General features: G+C 33.9%; 2 protein-coding genes across 2 annotated transcripts; both read left to right on the plus strand.

Moving 5' to 3' along the window:
• Positions 1 to 1,332: 1,332 nt before the first annotated feature.
• LOC117903942 (protein NUCLEAR FUSION DEFECTIVE 4-like) lies at positions 1,333 to 4,829 on the plus strand. The gene is made up of 3 exons (XM_034816453.1): positions 1,333 to 1,870; positions 2,992 to 3,923; positions 4,009 to 4,829. The coding sequence occupies exons 1-3, from the start codon at positions 1,529 to 1,531 to the stop codon at positions 4,505 to 4,507; spliced, it is 1,773 nt and encodes a 590-aa protein (XP_034672344.1). The 5' UTR covers positions 1,333 to 1,528; the 3' UTR covers positions 4,508 to 4,829.
• Positions 4,830 to 5,609: 780 nt separating this feature from the next.
• Positions 5,610 to 15,783, plus strand: LOC117904213. The gene is made up of 4 exons (XM_034816721.1): positions 5,610 to 5,784; positions 6,707 to 9,457; positions 9,762 to 9,917; positions 14,387 to 15,783. Exons 2-4 carry the CDS (start codon positions 6,826 to 6,828, stop codon positions 15,694 to 15,696), a joined length of 4,098 nt encoding a protein of 1,365 aa, XP_034672612.1. The 5' UTR covers positions 5,610 to 5,784; positions 6,707 to 6,825; the 3' UTR covers positions 15,697 to 15,783.
• Positions 15,784 to 17,689: the final 1,906 nt, after the last annotated feature.

Raw genomic sequence — 17,689 nt, forward strand, 5'->3', positions numbered from 1 at the left:
GATAACATAACTTATAGGACAATTTTTTTAATAAAAATTTTCAAGTGTAGAAAATCTAGAAGAGTTTCCTAAAATCGGTGCGGATTGTTTCCCTCCTGACAAATGAAGCTTATCCTTCATTGCCTCATTGACCAACCTTAACCTTTCAAGGTCATATATAGTTTTCAGAGTTTGTCTTGATTTGATACTACTCTTGTAGCTCGTACTAAAAGAATTAAAGAATACTTTATCCCTAAATGTTTAGTCAATCTAGTCAATCATTGCACCTTAATACATTTCGGGGAGAACCAACTAGTTTTGGGTGCGAGTGACATTTCATCCCTAACTACAACTTATTCGTTGATTCTTCAATATCAATCAACTTGGATCTTTACTTAGTCTCACCCAAGTTTCATCTTGATCATGGAAAAATCATTTATACTCTTATACTATTTTATTTTTAATTAAATATAAGATATAATATTTCATCTCATATCTTATGACACTATATCGGGGAACCAAATGTAACCTTGAGTAATCGTAAATCGTATGATATATCAAGCTAATGCAACTATAACATGATAGATCATTTGATTATATATCTTGACAATTAAAATATGTGTCATGCACATCCATTCCATGTAGAAAGGCTCTTTATATAATCAGATAAAACATATGCAGTTTCAATATGGGATTTCCACCACTCACTGACAATCATGGGTAAAGTCTTCTATCGCATCGTGCACATGTTTTTAGATAGACATGAATGAAAAAACAAAAGAAGGGAAAAATGCAGAAGACCATGTTCATGAAAATGGCTTAGGTGTTATTGCTATTATAATATTTCCAATTACCACCATGTTTGAATTTTTCTAAGTATTTTATTCATATTTTGATCTCAAGTCGGTTGTATTAATTAGAGGATTTTTGGGTTGGTTTAGACTTAGTGGGGGCACATGTCACATTGACTATGATGTCTTATTGGAAGAGAAATTTTAAAAAATTAAATTATTATTTTTTTAATTGAAAAAGTCATTTGATATGATCTGATACCAATTTTTTTATTTAAATAATTCAAAGTGTTTGATTGGAAGAAAACTTACAAAAACTTTTTAAAATTTCTTAATTAGAAAAGTCATTGATATAATATAATATCCAAAATTTTATTTCAATAGTTTAAAATATACAATGAAATCTAAATTGATTAAGACATAAAAATGATTTTTCCAAACCATTATGAAAATAGAAATGATTTTTTTTTTAGTTTTTTTAAAGACTCAAATGATTTTAGCTATTGGAAATCATCCAACTATCCGTTACAAAAGGCGGGTGCAGTTAAAATGACGGTTGGTAACACGATGAAAAAATTTCAACACAGAAACAGTATCGAGAGATTCAACACATCTCAATCTTCCCATGAGTTTTATTGGCAGAATCCACCAACTCGGTAACCACCCAAGAATAAATTCACGACACCCATTCAGAATCTCCAGAATCTGTGATGCAAATTCATCAACAGTACTGATCAGAAGAAGCTGTTTTTCCAGAGATGGTGATGCTTGATCTGCGGGAGAAAGTCAGGGCTTTCGTCAACAACAGATGGCTGGTGTTTGTGTGTGCAATGTGGGTGCAGTCATGGGCCGGGATCGGGTACCTGTTTGGGAGCATTTCGCCGGTGATAAAGAGTGCCATGGGGTATAATCAGAGGCAGGTGGCTATGTTGGGTGTGGCCAAGGATTTGGGAGATAGTATTGGGTTCGTAGCAGGGAGTTTATGTGAGGTTTTGCCAATCTGGGGAATTATGCTCATTGGGGTGGTGCAGAACTTTGTTGGGTATGGTGTGGTTTGGCTTGTGGTGACTCAGAAACTGCCCAGTTTGCCTCTGTGGGTGGTGAGTTTTGATGTGATGACTCGGGTTTCATTGAAAAGTTTCCTGTTTGGTTTCTGAGAAAAAGATGGGAAAAGGAAAGCGGTTAGGATTAATTTTGTGTTTTTGTTATCTGTCGATGGGTGCCTAGTTTGCCCACGGAAACTGCCTTGTTTGCCTCTGTCGGTGGTGAGTTTTGATGTGTCTGTTTGGTTGCTGAGAAAAGGTGGGAAAAGGAAAGTGGTTACGATTTTGTCTTTTTTGTTATCTGGGTTTTCTGAAACTGGAGAAGAAAACTTACTTTCTAAATGGTTTTTATTGGAGACAACTGGATTAGTCTGTGCGGGTTTTCCATTTTCCTTCTGAAATAAAACGATAGAAAACAAGACTTGCATTTTTATTTTATTTTTATTTCCTTTTCCTTAATTTTCTCAGCAACCAAACATGTAACATCCTTTTAACTGTTAATTTAGTTTCTCAATGACACATGGGTTCTATATCTTTTCGTTTTCTTTGTTGTTTAACACTTTGATTGTTGCCAGTTTCAATGATATAGATACATGAAAGCAGTGAGTTAGTCATAATTGAATTGGATTTTTCTCCCAAGTCCTGAACAATATTCTATTGAATGCCTGATATGGTTCTGATTTGAAAAGGCAAACCTGAAAATTAGCAATTGCCTTTCTCCAGGAAACAAACTAGAGCTGCAGAATTCATGAACCCTCTTGCAGGATTGGATCCACATGATTTGATTCTGAATCTTTGATTCATATCCAGAGCAACTAGTTTCTTCAGTTGGATTACATTTCTATCAGTTATTATACTTAGCCACTTGAATGATTGACTCCCTCTGGTGGTTTTTCCTGAAACCTGTCTCCCCTGAAGCTAGCTCTTCCCCTGGGCTGTTCAAGGGAAGTAATTTTTAGGCTAAGTAGAATTAGACCATGGCTGCATACCTCAATCTCTCTTTTCTTTCCTCCTTTTTGACTGTTTGTTGATGATCGAATCAATTCTCAATATCATTAGACTATGGAATATCCAGCCAGTTTGTGCCTTTGTCCATTAATGGACCAAGAAACCGGGATGTTTCCAAGTATTTCAAGGCGGGGTTAATCTTTAATCAGGTTTTTTTTCCTTTCTTGCAGCTGTGCCTTTGTATATTTGTTGGAACAAATGGTGAGACCTACTTCAATACAGGAGCTCTGGTTTCATGTGTGCAGAACTTCCCCAAAAACCGGGGTCCCGTTGTGGGCATACTGAAGGGCTTTGCTGGGTTAAGCGGCGCAATTATTACTCAGATATACACTATGATCAATGCCCCTAATGCAGCCGCACTTATTTTCATGGTTGCAGTCGGGCCATCTATGGTAGTCATTGCTCTGATGTTTATAGTTAGACCTGTGGGAGGTCACAAACAACTTAGGCCCTCTGATAGTTCAAGCTTCTTATTTACCTTCAGTCTTTGCCTCATCCTGGCTGCTTATCTGCTGGGGGTCTTGCTGCTTGAGGATCTAGTTGGTTTGAGCCAAGCTCTAGTCACATTGCTCACTGTTCTTCTGATCGTTATAATATTGCTTCCAGTTGTAATTCCCATCATATTAGTCTTTTTCTCTGGACCAATAGCTCCATCAGAGGAGGCCTTTCTCCCTGAGCCTCAGAAACAAGAGTCCGGCAAGTCTGAGCAGGATGGGGAAGAGGTCATTCTCAGTGAGGTCGAAGACGAGAAGCCGGTGGAAGTTGATTCACTTCCAGCATCCGAAAGGCATAAGCGAATAGCCCAGTTGCAAGCCAAGCTCTTCCAAGCAGCTGCAGAAGGAGCTGTGAGGGTGAAGAGGAAACGAGGACCGCGCAGAGGAGAGGATTTTACCTTAATGCAGGCACTAATAAAGGCTGATTTTTGGCTCATCTTCGTATCCCTTCTACTAGCTGCTGGATCCGGCTTGACAATTATTGACAACATGGGCCAGATGTGTGAGTCTCTGGGGTACAGCGATACGAGCGTATTTGTCTCCATGATCAGCATTTGGAACTTCCTGGGACGGGTTGGGGGCGGCTACTTCTCTGAAAGTATTGTAAGGTGAAGCCTAATCTCCATCCTTGAGCGCTGTCTTCTTTTTGCTCATCTTACTAACTGCTTTCTTTCATTTGTGTTCTTCTACTAGAAACTTCGCCTTCCCAAGACCAGTGTCAATGGCAATGTTTCAAGTCCTCATGTCAGTTGGGCTGCTCTACTACGCCTTAGCCTGGCCTGGGGCGATATACGTCGTGAGCGTCCTAATAGGACTAGGCTACGGTGCCCACTGGGCAATTGTCCCTGCAGCAGCCTCAGAGCTCTTTGGTTTGAAAAGCTTCGGGGCATTATACAACTTCCTCACACTGTCAAGTTCTATTGGTACTCTCATATTCTCTGAGGTCATTGCCAGTGGCATATACGACCACTACGCAGAGAAACAAGCTGCCCTCAAGCAGCATAGCTTGGGAGCCATGGCTGGTCTGCCTCTTGGAAAAGATGAATCATTGAGTTGTGAAGGGTACATATGCTATTCCATCACTTGTGGCGTCATGTCAGGACTCTGCCTTGTTGCAGTTGTGCTGAGCTTGATTGTCGTTCATAGGACCAAAAGTGTTTATGCCAATCTCTATGGAAGATCTCAGGCATGAGCAATTATATGATTTTCATAGTTCCGTCATCTTCGGAAGCAGGGCTAAAGACAAGGTGGTTCAATTCAAATTGAAGCCATAAATGGCTTCTTCCTTGAATGTAGCTTCATTGCAGTGACCTCCATTCTTTTGGCTATTAAATTCTTTAGTTTCAACGTCCTAAAAATATAGATTTTCCTTCTTTTTTTGGTCCCTTTTTTTATCAAAGCGTTCAGTTCAGCCATCTGGAGAAGATGAGCATGGTCATGGTATTGTAATATTGATTTGCAACTTGACTTATATATGGGAAATAATGAAACAAATTCTATTTTTCTTTTCTTTCTGTCTTTACTTCCTTTGATGATTAGTGTCCTGTTTCCGTTCCTGTTCTTACTAACCAAACACTACCTCAAACGAAAGGTTCGAAGTATTCAAAAATAATTTAAAAAATAGTTTTTAAAAACAGTTTTTTAAATTATTATATGATATTTTATAAAATAAAAATTTGTTTAAGAATTTAAAATATTTTTAACATATTTTTTTATATTTTTAAATGACTTTTATCCTTTATTTTCAATCATTTTTCATATTTATATAATTATTTTTAAAAATAATCTTCAAAAAAATAAAAACAATTTAAAATTGTTCTCTAAAAATAACTTAATTAATAGTTTTTAAGAAAAAAATTATTTTATTTTCTAATTATCAAATATACCTTCCTTTTTTTTAAAAAAACTTTTAATATAATTTACAAAATAAATTTATTTTAAAAAAAAATTATAAACGAAATATATCAATAAAGATATTGATAGATGAAATTTAATACCAATCGTGATTTAATGTATTTATAATAAACCATAAGTGTAAAAGTGAAATTAACCCTTGTACTATAATGATTTAATTTTTAACTAAAATGGAAAATATTAAAAAAATGTAAATAATTAATGATTGCTTTTTAAGGAAGTGTACACTCAAATTAAAATGAAAATTGCAACAACTGGCAATACCAATTCATGTTAACCAGAGTTAAAATTTAACCCTAGTTAGGGTTTTAACCCAATATAAAATTTGTTTAATGGCTAAATAATAATCTAAGTACAGAAAACCATTACCATTTTATGTATTTAAATTTCACTTTTATTTTCTTTGGGAAAATTGTCTGGGTAGGTTTTGAAGGATTTTCAAAAAATCCCTGTTTGGGGCTTTTTTTATCTGATCTGGGTTGGTAAAGAAAGGGCAAAATTCAAAATTCCCAGAAATTTTCTATTGGGTTTCTGCGATTCACATTCTGGTAATAGGTAAATTTTTTCGTATCTTTTGTGCATTTATGTTTATATATATGTGGTTTTCGGTTGTGCTTTGTATGGAAGAATATGATTTTTGTAACTGCTTTGCCATAGATTGTTTACTGGAAATAATAATGCCATTCTAGGGTTTTAGCAAAACTACTGAATTTGGACACTTTGCATGTGAAGTTTCAGCCTCTGTAGATCCATGGTTGATGGGCATGTCTGATTTGGTGTTTTTTGGTCAATTTAATTAATGGGTGTCTATAATTTCAGTGTTCTTCAATGTTTCTTTACGGTTTTTGCTTGTGGGTTGGTTCAGTTCGTTTCAAGTATTTGACCAATGAGATATTTTAAAAAAATATTGAAGAGAGTTAAGGTCCCTTTGGTTACTGAGAAATGAAAGGAAAAGGAAAGAGGGCAACAGCCGTCTCAAACCCAACCTATTTTTATGTCCTCAAGCTTCATCGCTTTTCCTACATTTTCTCAGCAGCCAAACAGATTGCTGAGCCTTTTGTGTTATCACCAAACCGTTGGTTTGTTCCTTGTTCCCTGTTCATTGTGACTGGTATGCAAGTAATGTAGATGGCATCAGAATGGTGTCCCATTTCATTCCCTTGTCTCAATTCTGTCCTGCAATTTTTGAAGTTCTTTCAAATTCCTTTTGTGCGCTTTTTTTGCAATTAATTTCATGGGCATTTTATGATTACCTATGTGGGTTTTGTTTCAATTATTAGTGAGGTTTTCAGATTTAGCTGTGTTAGCAGTAGGCACTCATTATTATGTTTTTGGGTTTATCCAGAGTTAATGAATTGGTAGTAGCATTCAATTATTAGTTTTGAGTTTCTTATGGTTTTTCTTACTCTTAATATTGTTGACTGATGCTAATCACACAGCTTTATTTGATCTTTGTGAATTACTTCTGGTGTACCAGTGCTTTTCAACCCTAGTTCCTTCCTTCATGATACCGTGTTTGACCCATAGTTACAGAGAGGGAAGTAAAGAAGGGAATAATAGAGCAGTGAGTAGCAGAGAGGGACAAAATTTGTGAGGATGGAGTGTAATAAAGATGAGGCAATCAGGGCTAAAGGAATTTCTGAGAGGAAGATGACAGAAAAGGACATGGCTGGAGCAAGAAAGTTTGCTATGAAAGCCCAAAACTTGTATCCTGGGCTGGATGGTCTTCCTCAGCTGCTTGCAACCATTGATGTCTATGTTGCTTCTGAGAGAAAAGTTAATGGGGAAGTTGACTGGTATGGAGTTCTTGGTGTGGATCCCTCAGCTGATGATGACACCATAAGGAAGCATTACAGGAAACTGGCTCTAGTTCTCCACCCTGACAAAAACAAGTTGGAAGTGGCAGATGGGGCATTTAAAATTCTGTCTGAAGCCTGGAGTTTGTTGTCTGATAAAGCCAAGAGAACTGCATATGATTTGAAGCGCAATCCAAGGGGTGCAAACCTGAAAGTCCCTAGTGGGAGTCGGCCAGCACCAGCAACTGGTAACAATGGTGGTCATAGTTTTACCAGTAGTAACAATACAGCCAGGAATCGATCAGCACCACAAACTGGTAACAATGGTGGTCGTGCCAGCAGTAACAATACAACTAGGAATCAATCAGCATCTCGGACTAGTAACAATGGTGCTCATAATTTTACCAGTAACAATACAACCAGGAATCAATCAGCACCACCAACTGGTAACAATGGTGGTCATAATTTTACCAGAAGTAACAATACCAACAGGAATCGATCAGCACCAGTCAGTAATAGTGGTGCACACAATTTTACCAGCAGTGACAATACAATGATGAATCAATCAGCACCAGCTGGTAATAATGGTGTCCACAGGGCAAAGGATGATAAGCGTACCACTAATCCCAAGCCTGCACGGCCTCCTCCTAGTTCATCAAAACCTAATACATTTTGGACATTGTGTTCTCTCTGCAGAATGCAATATGAGTACCTTAGAACTTATCTGAACCATACACTTCTTTGCCCCAATTGCCATGAGCCTTTTCTTGCCTTTGAGACACCACCCCCACCTGCCTACACTCATGGCTCATACACTCCATGGACTGCCTACCAACAGAAACAGAGTTCAAATCAGCAGACAGGTCTACATACAACAAAGGAGAACACAGTTTCCTCTGGAAAGGATCCTGCTTCTACTCCAAATGCAGAACCAGCATGTTCTTCAGGTGTCGCCTCATTTAACCATGCAAATAATGCATCAGGATCATACTCTAAATCAGACAGTGTCAGGACTACAGCTTCAGCTTCTTCATGTGCTCAATCTACTCATGGGTTTCAGCCAACATATGAGAAATTGGAGAGAGAACATAAGGAGGCAAAAACAACAGCCATGAAAGAGCCGACTCTTCCGAGGAAAACTACTGTTTCTAAGAAAAGTGGTGGGTTAGCTACTGGAGCTTCTAATATTGGTTCCAGTTCTGTATTCAAAGGAGAGAGCCCTGTTAAAAGAAGGCGCATAAATGAATTTAGTCCAAATGACAGTAGAAGTCAGGGGACAAATCAAATGAGAATGGAAAATGGAGGAGCTGGGATCGGGAATCTACCTGGTTTTCAAAATTGTAATTCTGAAATGGGGAGGATCAATGCTTCTAGAAGTACTAGGCTTGATATTAGAAGAGAGCCATCACAGCTCGAAATCCGAAATATGCTTATGGAGAAGGCAAGGAGAGAACTTGTTAAGAAGCTGAGTGAATGGAGTTCAGCTGCTGAATCAAAGGCTTCGGTTCAAGAGGAGCAAGAGAAAGAGAAAGAGAAGCCAAAAGCTGCGGTGAGTGGTAGAAAAAGTAATGCCAGCAAGCCTAGTGAGTCTGCAGATACCATTAACAGAATCTGGCCCAAGACATTGTCTGCTACCCTTCCTACTGACGCTGATGAAAACGAAACTGAACCCATGACGATGAGCGTTCCAGATCCTGATATTCATGATTTTGACAAAGACCGTACTGAACTTTCATTTGGTGAAAACCAAGTTTGGGCTGCTTATGATGATGATGATGGGATGCCTCGTTATTATGCTATGATTCATAGTGTGATATCATTGAAGCCATTCAAGTTGCGCATTAGTTGGCTAAATGCTAAAAGCAACACTGAACTGGCTCCACTCAACTGGGTTGTTTCTGGTTTTTCCAAGACCAGTGGGGAGTTTCGAATAGGTAAACAGATGGACAACGACTCTCTCAATTCTTTCTCCCACAAAGTAAAGTGGACAAAAGGGGTGAGGGGAAGAATCCAAATATATCCTAGAAAGGGAGACGTTTGGGCTCTTTATAGGAACTGGTCACCAGACTGGGATGAGCTTACCCCAGATGAAGTTATTCACAAGTATGAAATGGTGGAAGTAATCAAAGATTATAATGAGGATCAAGGAGTGGTCGTTGTGCCACTAGTCAAAGTTTCTGGTTTTAAGACGGTGTTTCACCAGCATTTGGACCCAAACAAAGTCAGGATGATTCCTCGAGAAGAGCTGTTTCGTTTCTCTCATCAGGTCCCATCATACTTGCTCACTGGTCAAGAAGCTGAAAATGCTCCCAAGGGTTGCCTGGAGCTTGACCCAGCAGCTACACCTGTGGAACTCCTTCAGGTAATAACAGATTTTAAGGAAGAAGAGACGGCAGTGACTTCTGAAAAAGGAAATGAAGAAGTGGAGGAAACATAACCAAAATGACAATGAAGTAATGTCACAGGTAGCTTTGCATTTGGATTATCATGGGCTTGACCCAAATAGAAATTTATTTATGCAGTTATGCTGGATTTGGTTGCCAAGGAGATAGAGGAAAAGAGAAAATCTGGAAACTTGCAACAACCATTTCAGCCTCTGATATTCAAAAGATCCAACATAATTGTCATTTTTCCTTCTATCATCTTAGCAGCCAAAGAGAGCTCCAATGGAATGAAGGCTTTCCCACACTGACCCAACATTCATTGTTTGTTTGTTTGTTTGTTTGTGTTTGACAGTATCATATTCAGACCAAACAGTTTTTTGTCAAAATCTTGAGCATGCCCTCAAGTCTCTCAGCTGTACCTCCAACTTCGGATCAGTCTATCTCTTGCCTGTTTCTGCAATTTTTGAACAGTCTCTTGAATGTGCGACTTCTGAACACAGTTTTGAAGGTAAGCTTTCTTCGCTTACACGGGGAAGAGTGATAGCTCAAACTGCAGAGTCCTTTTTGTTTTCTTTTTGGTTGCCCTAGAAGACCTGTACATTTTGTTTTTAAAGCCTCCAAACTGACAAATTGTAAGCAGATAGACAAAACTTAGTGTACCCAAAGGGGCTGTGATGCTCTTTCTGTCATACCTTACCTTTGTATACTTTCTTCATTTCTTGTTCTCATATGGAAACTTTGGATAGTCTTCTTTATAAATTCAAATTCATACACTGTATTTTCCATATTTCCTTCCCATTTTACTTCAGGGCAAATCTTAAAAATCTCTCCTGCCCTTCAGCCTGGCTCTCAGTTTTGTTTCCAAAGTCATTTTTCAAAATAATATCAATTCTAAATTATACCTAGATGTCTAGTAGGTCTTTCAATTAGGATATTTCTAAACATGGGGTCTGACCATAGTATCAAAGATGCACATTTCAGAAAAGGGGTCAATCAGGTCATGTCAGTCATATGCATGTTTAGCTCTTATTACATTGTATATGTTGTTTTGTATCTTGGTCTAATTTATTTATTTATTCCTAGTTTCATTTTTTGTACCTTGATCTTATTATTTATACTTTTATCCAATGGTCTAGATTGTTTCATATGCTTTCTATGCTAAAGATTGAGAGTATAGTAAGCTTGTTCATTTATTTTTTATGGAAAAATTCTAACTAACAGATGGGTAACACATTTGGGCATAATTTAGAGTTGATATTATTTAAAAACAATAATATAGAAAAAAAAGAAAAAAAAGAAAAAAAAAAGAAGAAGAACCAAAATGTGGTATATATATCAAGCATCCCAGTAGTTGAATGAGGCCACTGTCCTGTGTAGTTTCCTGTGACACTGTACACAGTAATTACACAACAAGAATTGTACATGAACAGGTAAATATAATTGAGGGTATTATTGCTATTTCTGTCAAAAAGTTTTTTATGTGAATACTCAGATAAAATGATTCAAAAATGATTTTTTTTAAATAAAAAATAAAAAAATTAAAATTTATAGAAATATTTGATTATTATTCTCAAGAAATGGTTTTTTTTTTAAATAAAGTGAAATAAAAAATAATTTTTAAAAAATAAATAAAAGTTATTTTTGTCGTTAAAATATAGAGAAATAAGAAATAAAATAAAAATCTTAAAAAAAAAATAAAGTAGAGTGCCATTTCTTTCATCTCTCATTGTCTTTTCACCATTTAATTAGGATAATCTTTAAATATGATTTTTTTTCTTAAATTATATGTATTTTTATGAATTTCTTTTTAACTTTTCTAAATTTTTTATTTAATAAATAGATTTCAAATCAAGCAACGATAATACAAAAAGTTTATTTTTAAAAATAATTTTAAACTTAAAAATGGAGTCAATGAGTATTATAAAGTCATGGAACTCAAAATCAATCAAAGTAATAATAGTAACTTTCGTACCTAATTTCATTTAATGACTTTCCTATTTTCCCCATAGAATCATAATTTTGTAAATTTTTTTACTGAGTGAATAAACTTTAAATTAAACAAATCCTAATGAGTTGAATTGGTTATTGAGTCTAATAATTTTTTAAAATAATTTAAAACTCAAATAATGACTTAATAAATATCATAAATTTATAAACAAAAATTTGTGTGAAATGACTATATTATTTTTCCTTTGCATAAAACCATATTTTTCCTCTCTTTTTTTTTTTTTTCATTTGAGAAATGCATTTCAAACCAAACAAACTTTGTATTGAAATTATTAATGAGTTTAATATTTAAAAAAAATAATAATTTGGAAGTTAAAAAATATATATGTAGTCACGGTAAAAAATAATAAACCAAACATGAGTCATAATTTTACTATTTTTTCTAAAATTGTAATTTTGGACAGATTGATAATTAACCTAAGTCCAACTCAAATATAAAAACAATTAACTTTAACTCAATTTAACTTAACCTCTAGAGAGAGATACTCAATTGAAACCCAACATAACCCCATTTCTATAAGTTAGATTGAGTTAAAGTTAGTCAAGTTAGACTTAGGTGGTATTTGTTTTTTTGGCTTTTTGCTGAAAACAATTTGTTTTAAGAATTTAAGTTATTTGTTTTTCTACTTTTTCATGATTTATTATAAATTTTTTACTAAATAAAAAAAGTCAAAATATGTAACTTTTTCTAAATAGAAAAAATAATATATTGGTTTTTCTATACTTTTTAATTTTTAATAAAAATAAAATACTACAAAAACAAACAATCTAACATTTAACATTATTAAGTATTAAGGTTCTATTTAGAATTAAGTAAAAAAATAAACACCACTTTAGTTGGTCTTGCATAATTTAAAATATATATGTAATGTTTGTTTAAAAGCTTTTTTATATATATATTTATATGAAAAATTAAATAGTAAAAAGGACAAAATTTTAAATTGCAAAAAAAATAGTAAAAATAATTTTTTATATTTTCTAAAAAAAAGAAAAATACATTTTATAATATAATTTAATATTTTTTTAAATCTAAAAAAATCGATATTACTATATAGAATAATATATATTATAAATATTATAAAAACATTAAATCATGCTTAGACTTGCGCTATTCAAACTTTGGCCCAAGCTTCACCCAGGTCAAGATCAAGTTGAAAAAACCTAATGCATGCCCAAGGCCATCCAAATATTAGGATAAGTTGGGTCATTTTTGTTGTGTTTATTCGCCCTTACATATCCAACATAAAGGAACAAAATTAACCACTTCCCATGTTTTTTTTTTCTTTCAAAAACATCCAAAATAATATTAAATAAATATATTCCTTATTCCATGATAATTTAGAGTCCTTTGATGATGCTTTTAGAAAATAATTTTTTAAAATGAATAAAATTTAGAATACAATTTTAAAAAGTTAAAAAATTAGTTATAATATTTTTTGGAGAAACGTTTAATAGGTAATTCTAATGAAAACACTATCCAATTGATTCTTAAATGAAAATCTTCTTTTACTAACAATTTCAATTTTTAATTTAGTTTGTAATTTTTTTTATCTCTCTTAATACTTATTTGAATTTAATATTTATTATATAAATTCAAAATTCATATATTGTGAAATAGATGGAAAAAAATGTTATAATTTTCTTAGATTTGATGTAATCAAAGTCAATCCAATAGAAAAAGAAAGATTATCACTTAAAAGTTATGACAAAATGCATAAAATATACTTTCTATATATTTACTTTTTGATTGTGCTTTATATAGAATACATAATTTATGATATTATTTTGGCATAGATTGTGAAATATTAAAAATGATGATGGGTTTTCTAAAGATTTAGTCAAAATTATTGAATATTTAGCATGTAAAATTTTAATTTCTATAAATCCATGGTTGATGAACATGTTTGACTGGATGCTATTTAGTTAGACTATAATTGGTTCCCGGAAAATACTAAGGAAAGAAAAAAAATGTTAAGAAAAATAATTTTCTCATACTTGATTTTACTATCATAAATATTAAAATAAATAAATAAATAAAATTAAAATTAGTTAAAAATTTACGATTTTAAAATTATTTAATCTTTATATAATAGAGAAAAATAAGTAAAATAAATTTGAAGAAACATGTATAAAAAAAAAATTATTTACTTTGAATCTATTTTTTATTTTACTTTACTATTTTCTTTTCTTCCATCTTTCCTTTCTATTTTCTTTCTCTCAAATTTTTGGGAACCAAACATAACCTTAATTATTTAAAATTTTGAGCAATTATTTATTTTCATTTTTTAATTCATTGAAGTATATGATAAGGGAGTTAATATTTGATAAAATTAAAAATTAAATAGTGAAAACTTAAGTGCCCAATTATAAGTATTAAAAGTTATAAATACTTATAATATTTTAAAAAATTGATTATTGAATTTATTTACACTTTTTTAAAGTGATAAAACTTATGAATATGACATGAAAAACACCTTATTTTAGTAGCGTCTTATTTTAATATAATAGTAAATTGTTTATATGTGATCCATCGTATAAATATTTAGAATTTATTTATTTTTTAAATAAAAGGCTTTATTAATGAAACAATAATTTCGGTTTAAATTTTATTATTTTAAATTTGCATTTACACGTAAGATATTGTAATCAAAATCCTTTGTTATATAAATAATTAGAATACAAATACAAAATATAATACATATTTCACATATTTTCCTATTAAATTTAGGATTAATTAGTCTAAACTCTAAAGTACAATCATCTGCCTTTGGGACAAGCTTGAAAGTTGGAATATGGAGAATGAAAAAGGAATGTTAAGGTTTTCAAAATATTTTTCCCAACGAAAATATATAGAAATAAAAAAATTTATTAGTATAAAACCAAATCTCAATGGATTTTATTGAGATTTTATAGAAATATACTAAGTATTTGTTTTCATTCTTCTTATTCTGTTGATGAATTAGGGTTAATTTCCGCCATTGGAGGTGCCTTCCAATATGCCTGAGAAGCGATCGGATTGTGTTCATGGTGGCTTCATGAGTAAGGTAGAGGACGATCAGAGGCCTGCGCATGCTTCGCTATCCCGGCCTCTTCCGTCAAGGTCTGATACGTTTTGGGCGATGTGTAGTGGCTGCAAGATGGAGTATGAGTACCTCAAAACATTCCTCAAACACACCCTCATATGCGTCCATTGCCGTCAAGCTTTTGTTGCACTTGAGTCACCGCCCTCCTCTCCTGTATCCAGAGCCGGGAGAACGAAGAGAAAGCGTGTACATGATCATAAATCGGATACAGAGCGAAGATGGGAGATGGGTCCTTCTCGATTTCAAATGGGTTGTTGTGATTCCTTTTCTGCAAGGGAGTTATCGGAGATTCAGGCTCGAAATATTCTTGTGCAGAAGTCTCGGAGAGAAATATCGAAGAAGATGAGAGAATGGGCCGCAGGCTGCTCGGACTGCACTGATACAGCTACTGTTTCAATGGCTTTAGGCCATGGGAGGATCGGGAAAAGGTTTTATGCCATGATGATGAGCGTTACAGAGCTGGATATTCATGATTTCGACAAGCATCGGACGGAGAAGTGCTTCCGCGAAAACCAAGTTTGGGCTGCTTACGACAATGGCGACGGGATGCCCCGCTGTTACGCTATCGTTCATAGCGTGGAATCATTGGAACCCTTCAGAATTCGTATCAGTTGGCTGAATACTAAGAGCAGAAGCACTGAAATGGCGTCAGTCAACTGGGTTTGCTCCGGATTTATGAAAACCAGTGGGGATTTCCAGGTTGGGAAGCTTGTGGATTACGACTCTCTGATTTCTTTCTCACACAGGGTCAAGTGGACGAAAGTGGGGGGAGGAGCCATTCGAATATACCCGAGAAAGGGGGAGGTTTGGGCTGTTTACCGGAACTGGTCGCCGGACTGGAACGAGCTCACCCCAGATGAAGTGATTCAGAAATACAATGTGGTGGAAGTGATTATGGGAGATTATGAGTGGGATCATCGTCATGGAGGGGTGGCGGTCATTCCGTTGGTGAAGGTTTCGGGGTTTAAGGCGGTGTTTCATCGCCACCTGGACCCCAACGCCGTGAGGATGATTCCTAGAGAGGAGCTGTTTCGATTCTCTCATCAGGTGCCGTCTGTCGTGCTTACTGGCCGAGAAGCTGAAAATGCTCCCAAGGGTTGCCGGGAGCTGGACCCGGCGGCTACGCCATTGGAGCTTCTTGAGGTGATTACAGTTTCAGAGGAGGAAGAGAGCGTAAGGACTGCTGAATTAGACTAGGAATAAGGGATGGAGGAAACATTGGCCTCTTTGCAAACTCTTGTTAACTTAAAATACCGAACACTTGTTAGAAGAATTTTAATTTTAATTTTTCGTATTTTGAGACATATTATACATAAGTACATTATATCCTTATCGAGGACACTGCTTGGGTCGGGCTTGGTCCAGCCCATTTTTCAAGTAGAGCTTGGTTTAGATCATTTTTCGAGTCGGATCAAAGAATCAACTCAAGTTTGTCGCTAAGGAGATCGAGCTAGGTTTGGGCTAGACTTTGGCCTAAAATTTTCATGCGGACTTGAGTTGGATTGCTCAAAGAGCAACCTAAATGATCATAGTACAGTAAACTTGAATTAAGGTTAGATTAATAATTTTTTAATATGAAATTAACGTAACTCGAACGAGAACTTGTTCAAGTTTGCTTAAAACTTGAATTGGGTTTGGGCTTGATTCGTTTCACCCAATTATTATGCCTTATTGTAGTAGTATATAACTACTCTCATTTCAACCAGGTCGTCATGAGGACTTTGACCATAATATAATTGACATACCGTATAAGATAATACCAAATTATGAAAAATTATTATCTTTAACAAGGTTATTAATTTGTAGATAAATGAATATTTATTAATTTATAAAGAGTATTATATTTATGTCTGTCTTCTACATGTATGACTCATAAGTCTAAAAATACTAGATGTGATAAAAAATAATAATAATACATGAAACCTAAAAGATTTTTAAAAATAAAAAATAATTATTAACGATTATAAAAAAAAATTGAGGTCAAAACTTGATACCCTAAAAAATGAAAAGGTATAAAACAAAATACATAATAATTTCAAGAAGGAGTAACTGAGAAAATAAAAGTTATATATATATATATATATATATATATATATATATATATATATATATATATCAATTATTAATTTATATTTTCTTAGTCCCTAAGAATTTTTAAAAATATTATTATCTTGCATATTTAAGAGAGTTATTAAATTAATACATTGGTTTGAATTGAGACTAGAAGATTTTATTATTTAAAGTTATTAATTTATTGAATATTCATTTATCAAGATTTTAGTGCATTCAAATTATGCATTTAAAAGGAAGCGGGGGATCAAATTGATATTGAGTATACTTGAAAGGTTACATTTTCAAATAATTATTACTAGGACAAGTGATGATTCAAATAGGAAGAAAGTTTTTGGAGGTGATTGCAACACATTTTGTTAATATCTATGTGTAGTTTTTTCAAGATCAAGTTTAGGGATTTGTTTCTTTGATACCCAACAACAAGACATGGTGCCTAACATTAAGATAACATGTCCCATATCTTTATATTCCTTACCACAACCTCCTTTCCTTCAAAGGGAAAAAAAAATAATACTCAAAGAACTCAATTTAATTTCTATATAAATTTATGGTAGGACATATAGAAGAATGAAGCGGCAACAATTAGTATTAAACCCTGTACAACAGAATGCTCAACAAAATGCTATATTTTCTAATCGCAAATTGTCACCACTGTCATAAGAACATAAGCGTATGCAACGCTCATATGGTGGAGTAAAATGACGTACTTCAAATAACAATTAACACATAAAGGCTGTCCTAAGAAACATGGAAAAATGGGTAGAAATTTATAGAGTCCCTAAATGCAAAGAGCATTCAATCAGTAAAGTTATTGGAAATATGATATAAATTTATGGTAGGACATATAGAAGAATGAAGCGGAACAATTAGTATTTAACCCTATAAAACAGAATGCTCAGCAAAATGCTATATTTTCTAGTCACAAATTGCCACCACTGTCATAAGAACATAAGCGTATGCAACACTCATATGGTGGAGTAAAATGACGTACTTCAAATAGCAATTAGCACATAAAGGTTGTCCTAAGAAACATAAAAAAAGGGATAGAAATTTATAGAGTCCCTAAATGCAAAGAGCATTCAGTCAGTAAAGTTATTGGAAATACGATATAAATTTA

Source organism: Vitis riparia, chromosome 17 (assembly GCF_004353265.1).
Source record: "Vitis riparia cultivar Riparia Gloire de Montpellier isolate 1030 chromosome 17, EGFV_Vit.rip_1.0, whole genome shotgun sequence".
In the NCBI taxonomy this organism is placed as follows: Eukaryota; Viridiplantae; Streptophyta; class Magnoliopsida; order Vitales; family Vitaceae; genus Vitis; species Vitis riparia.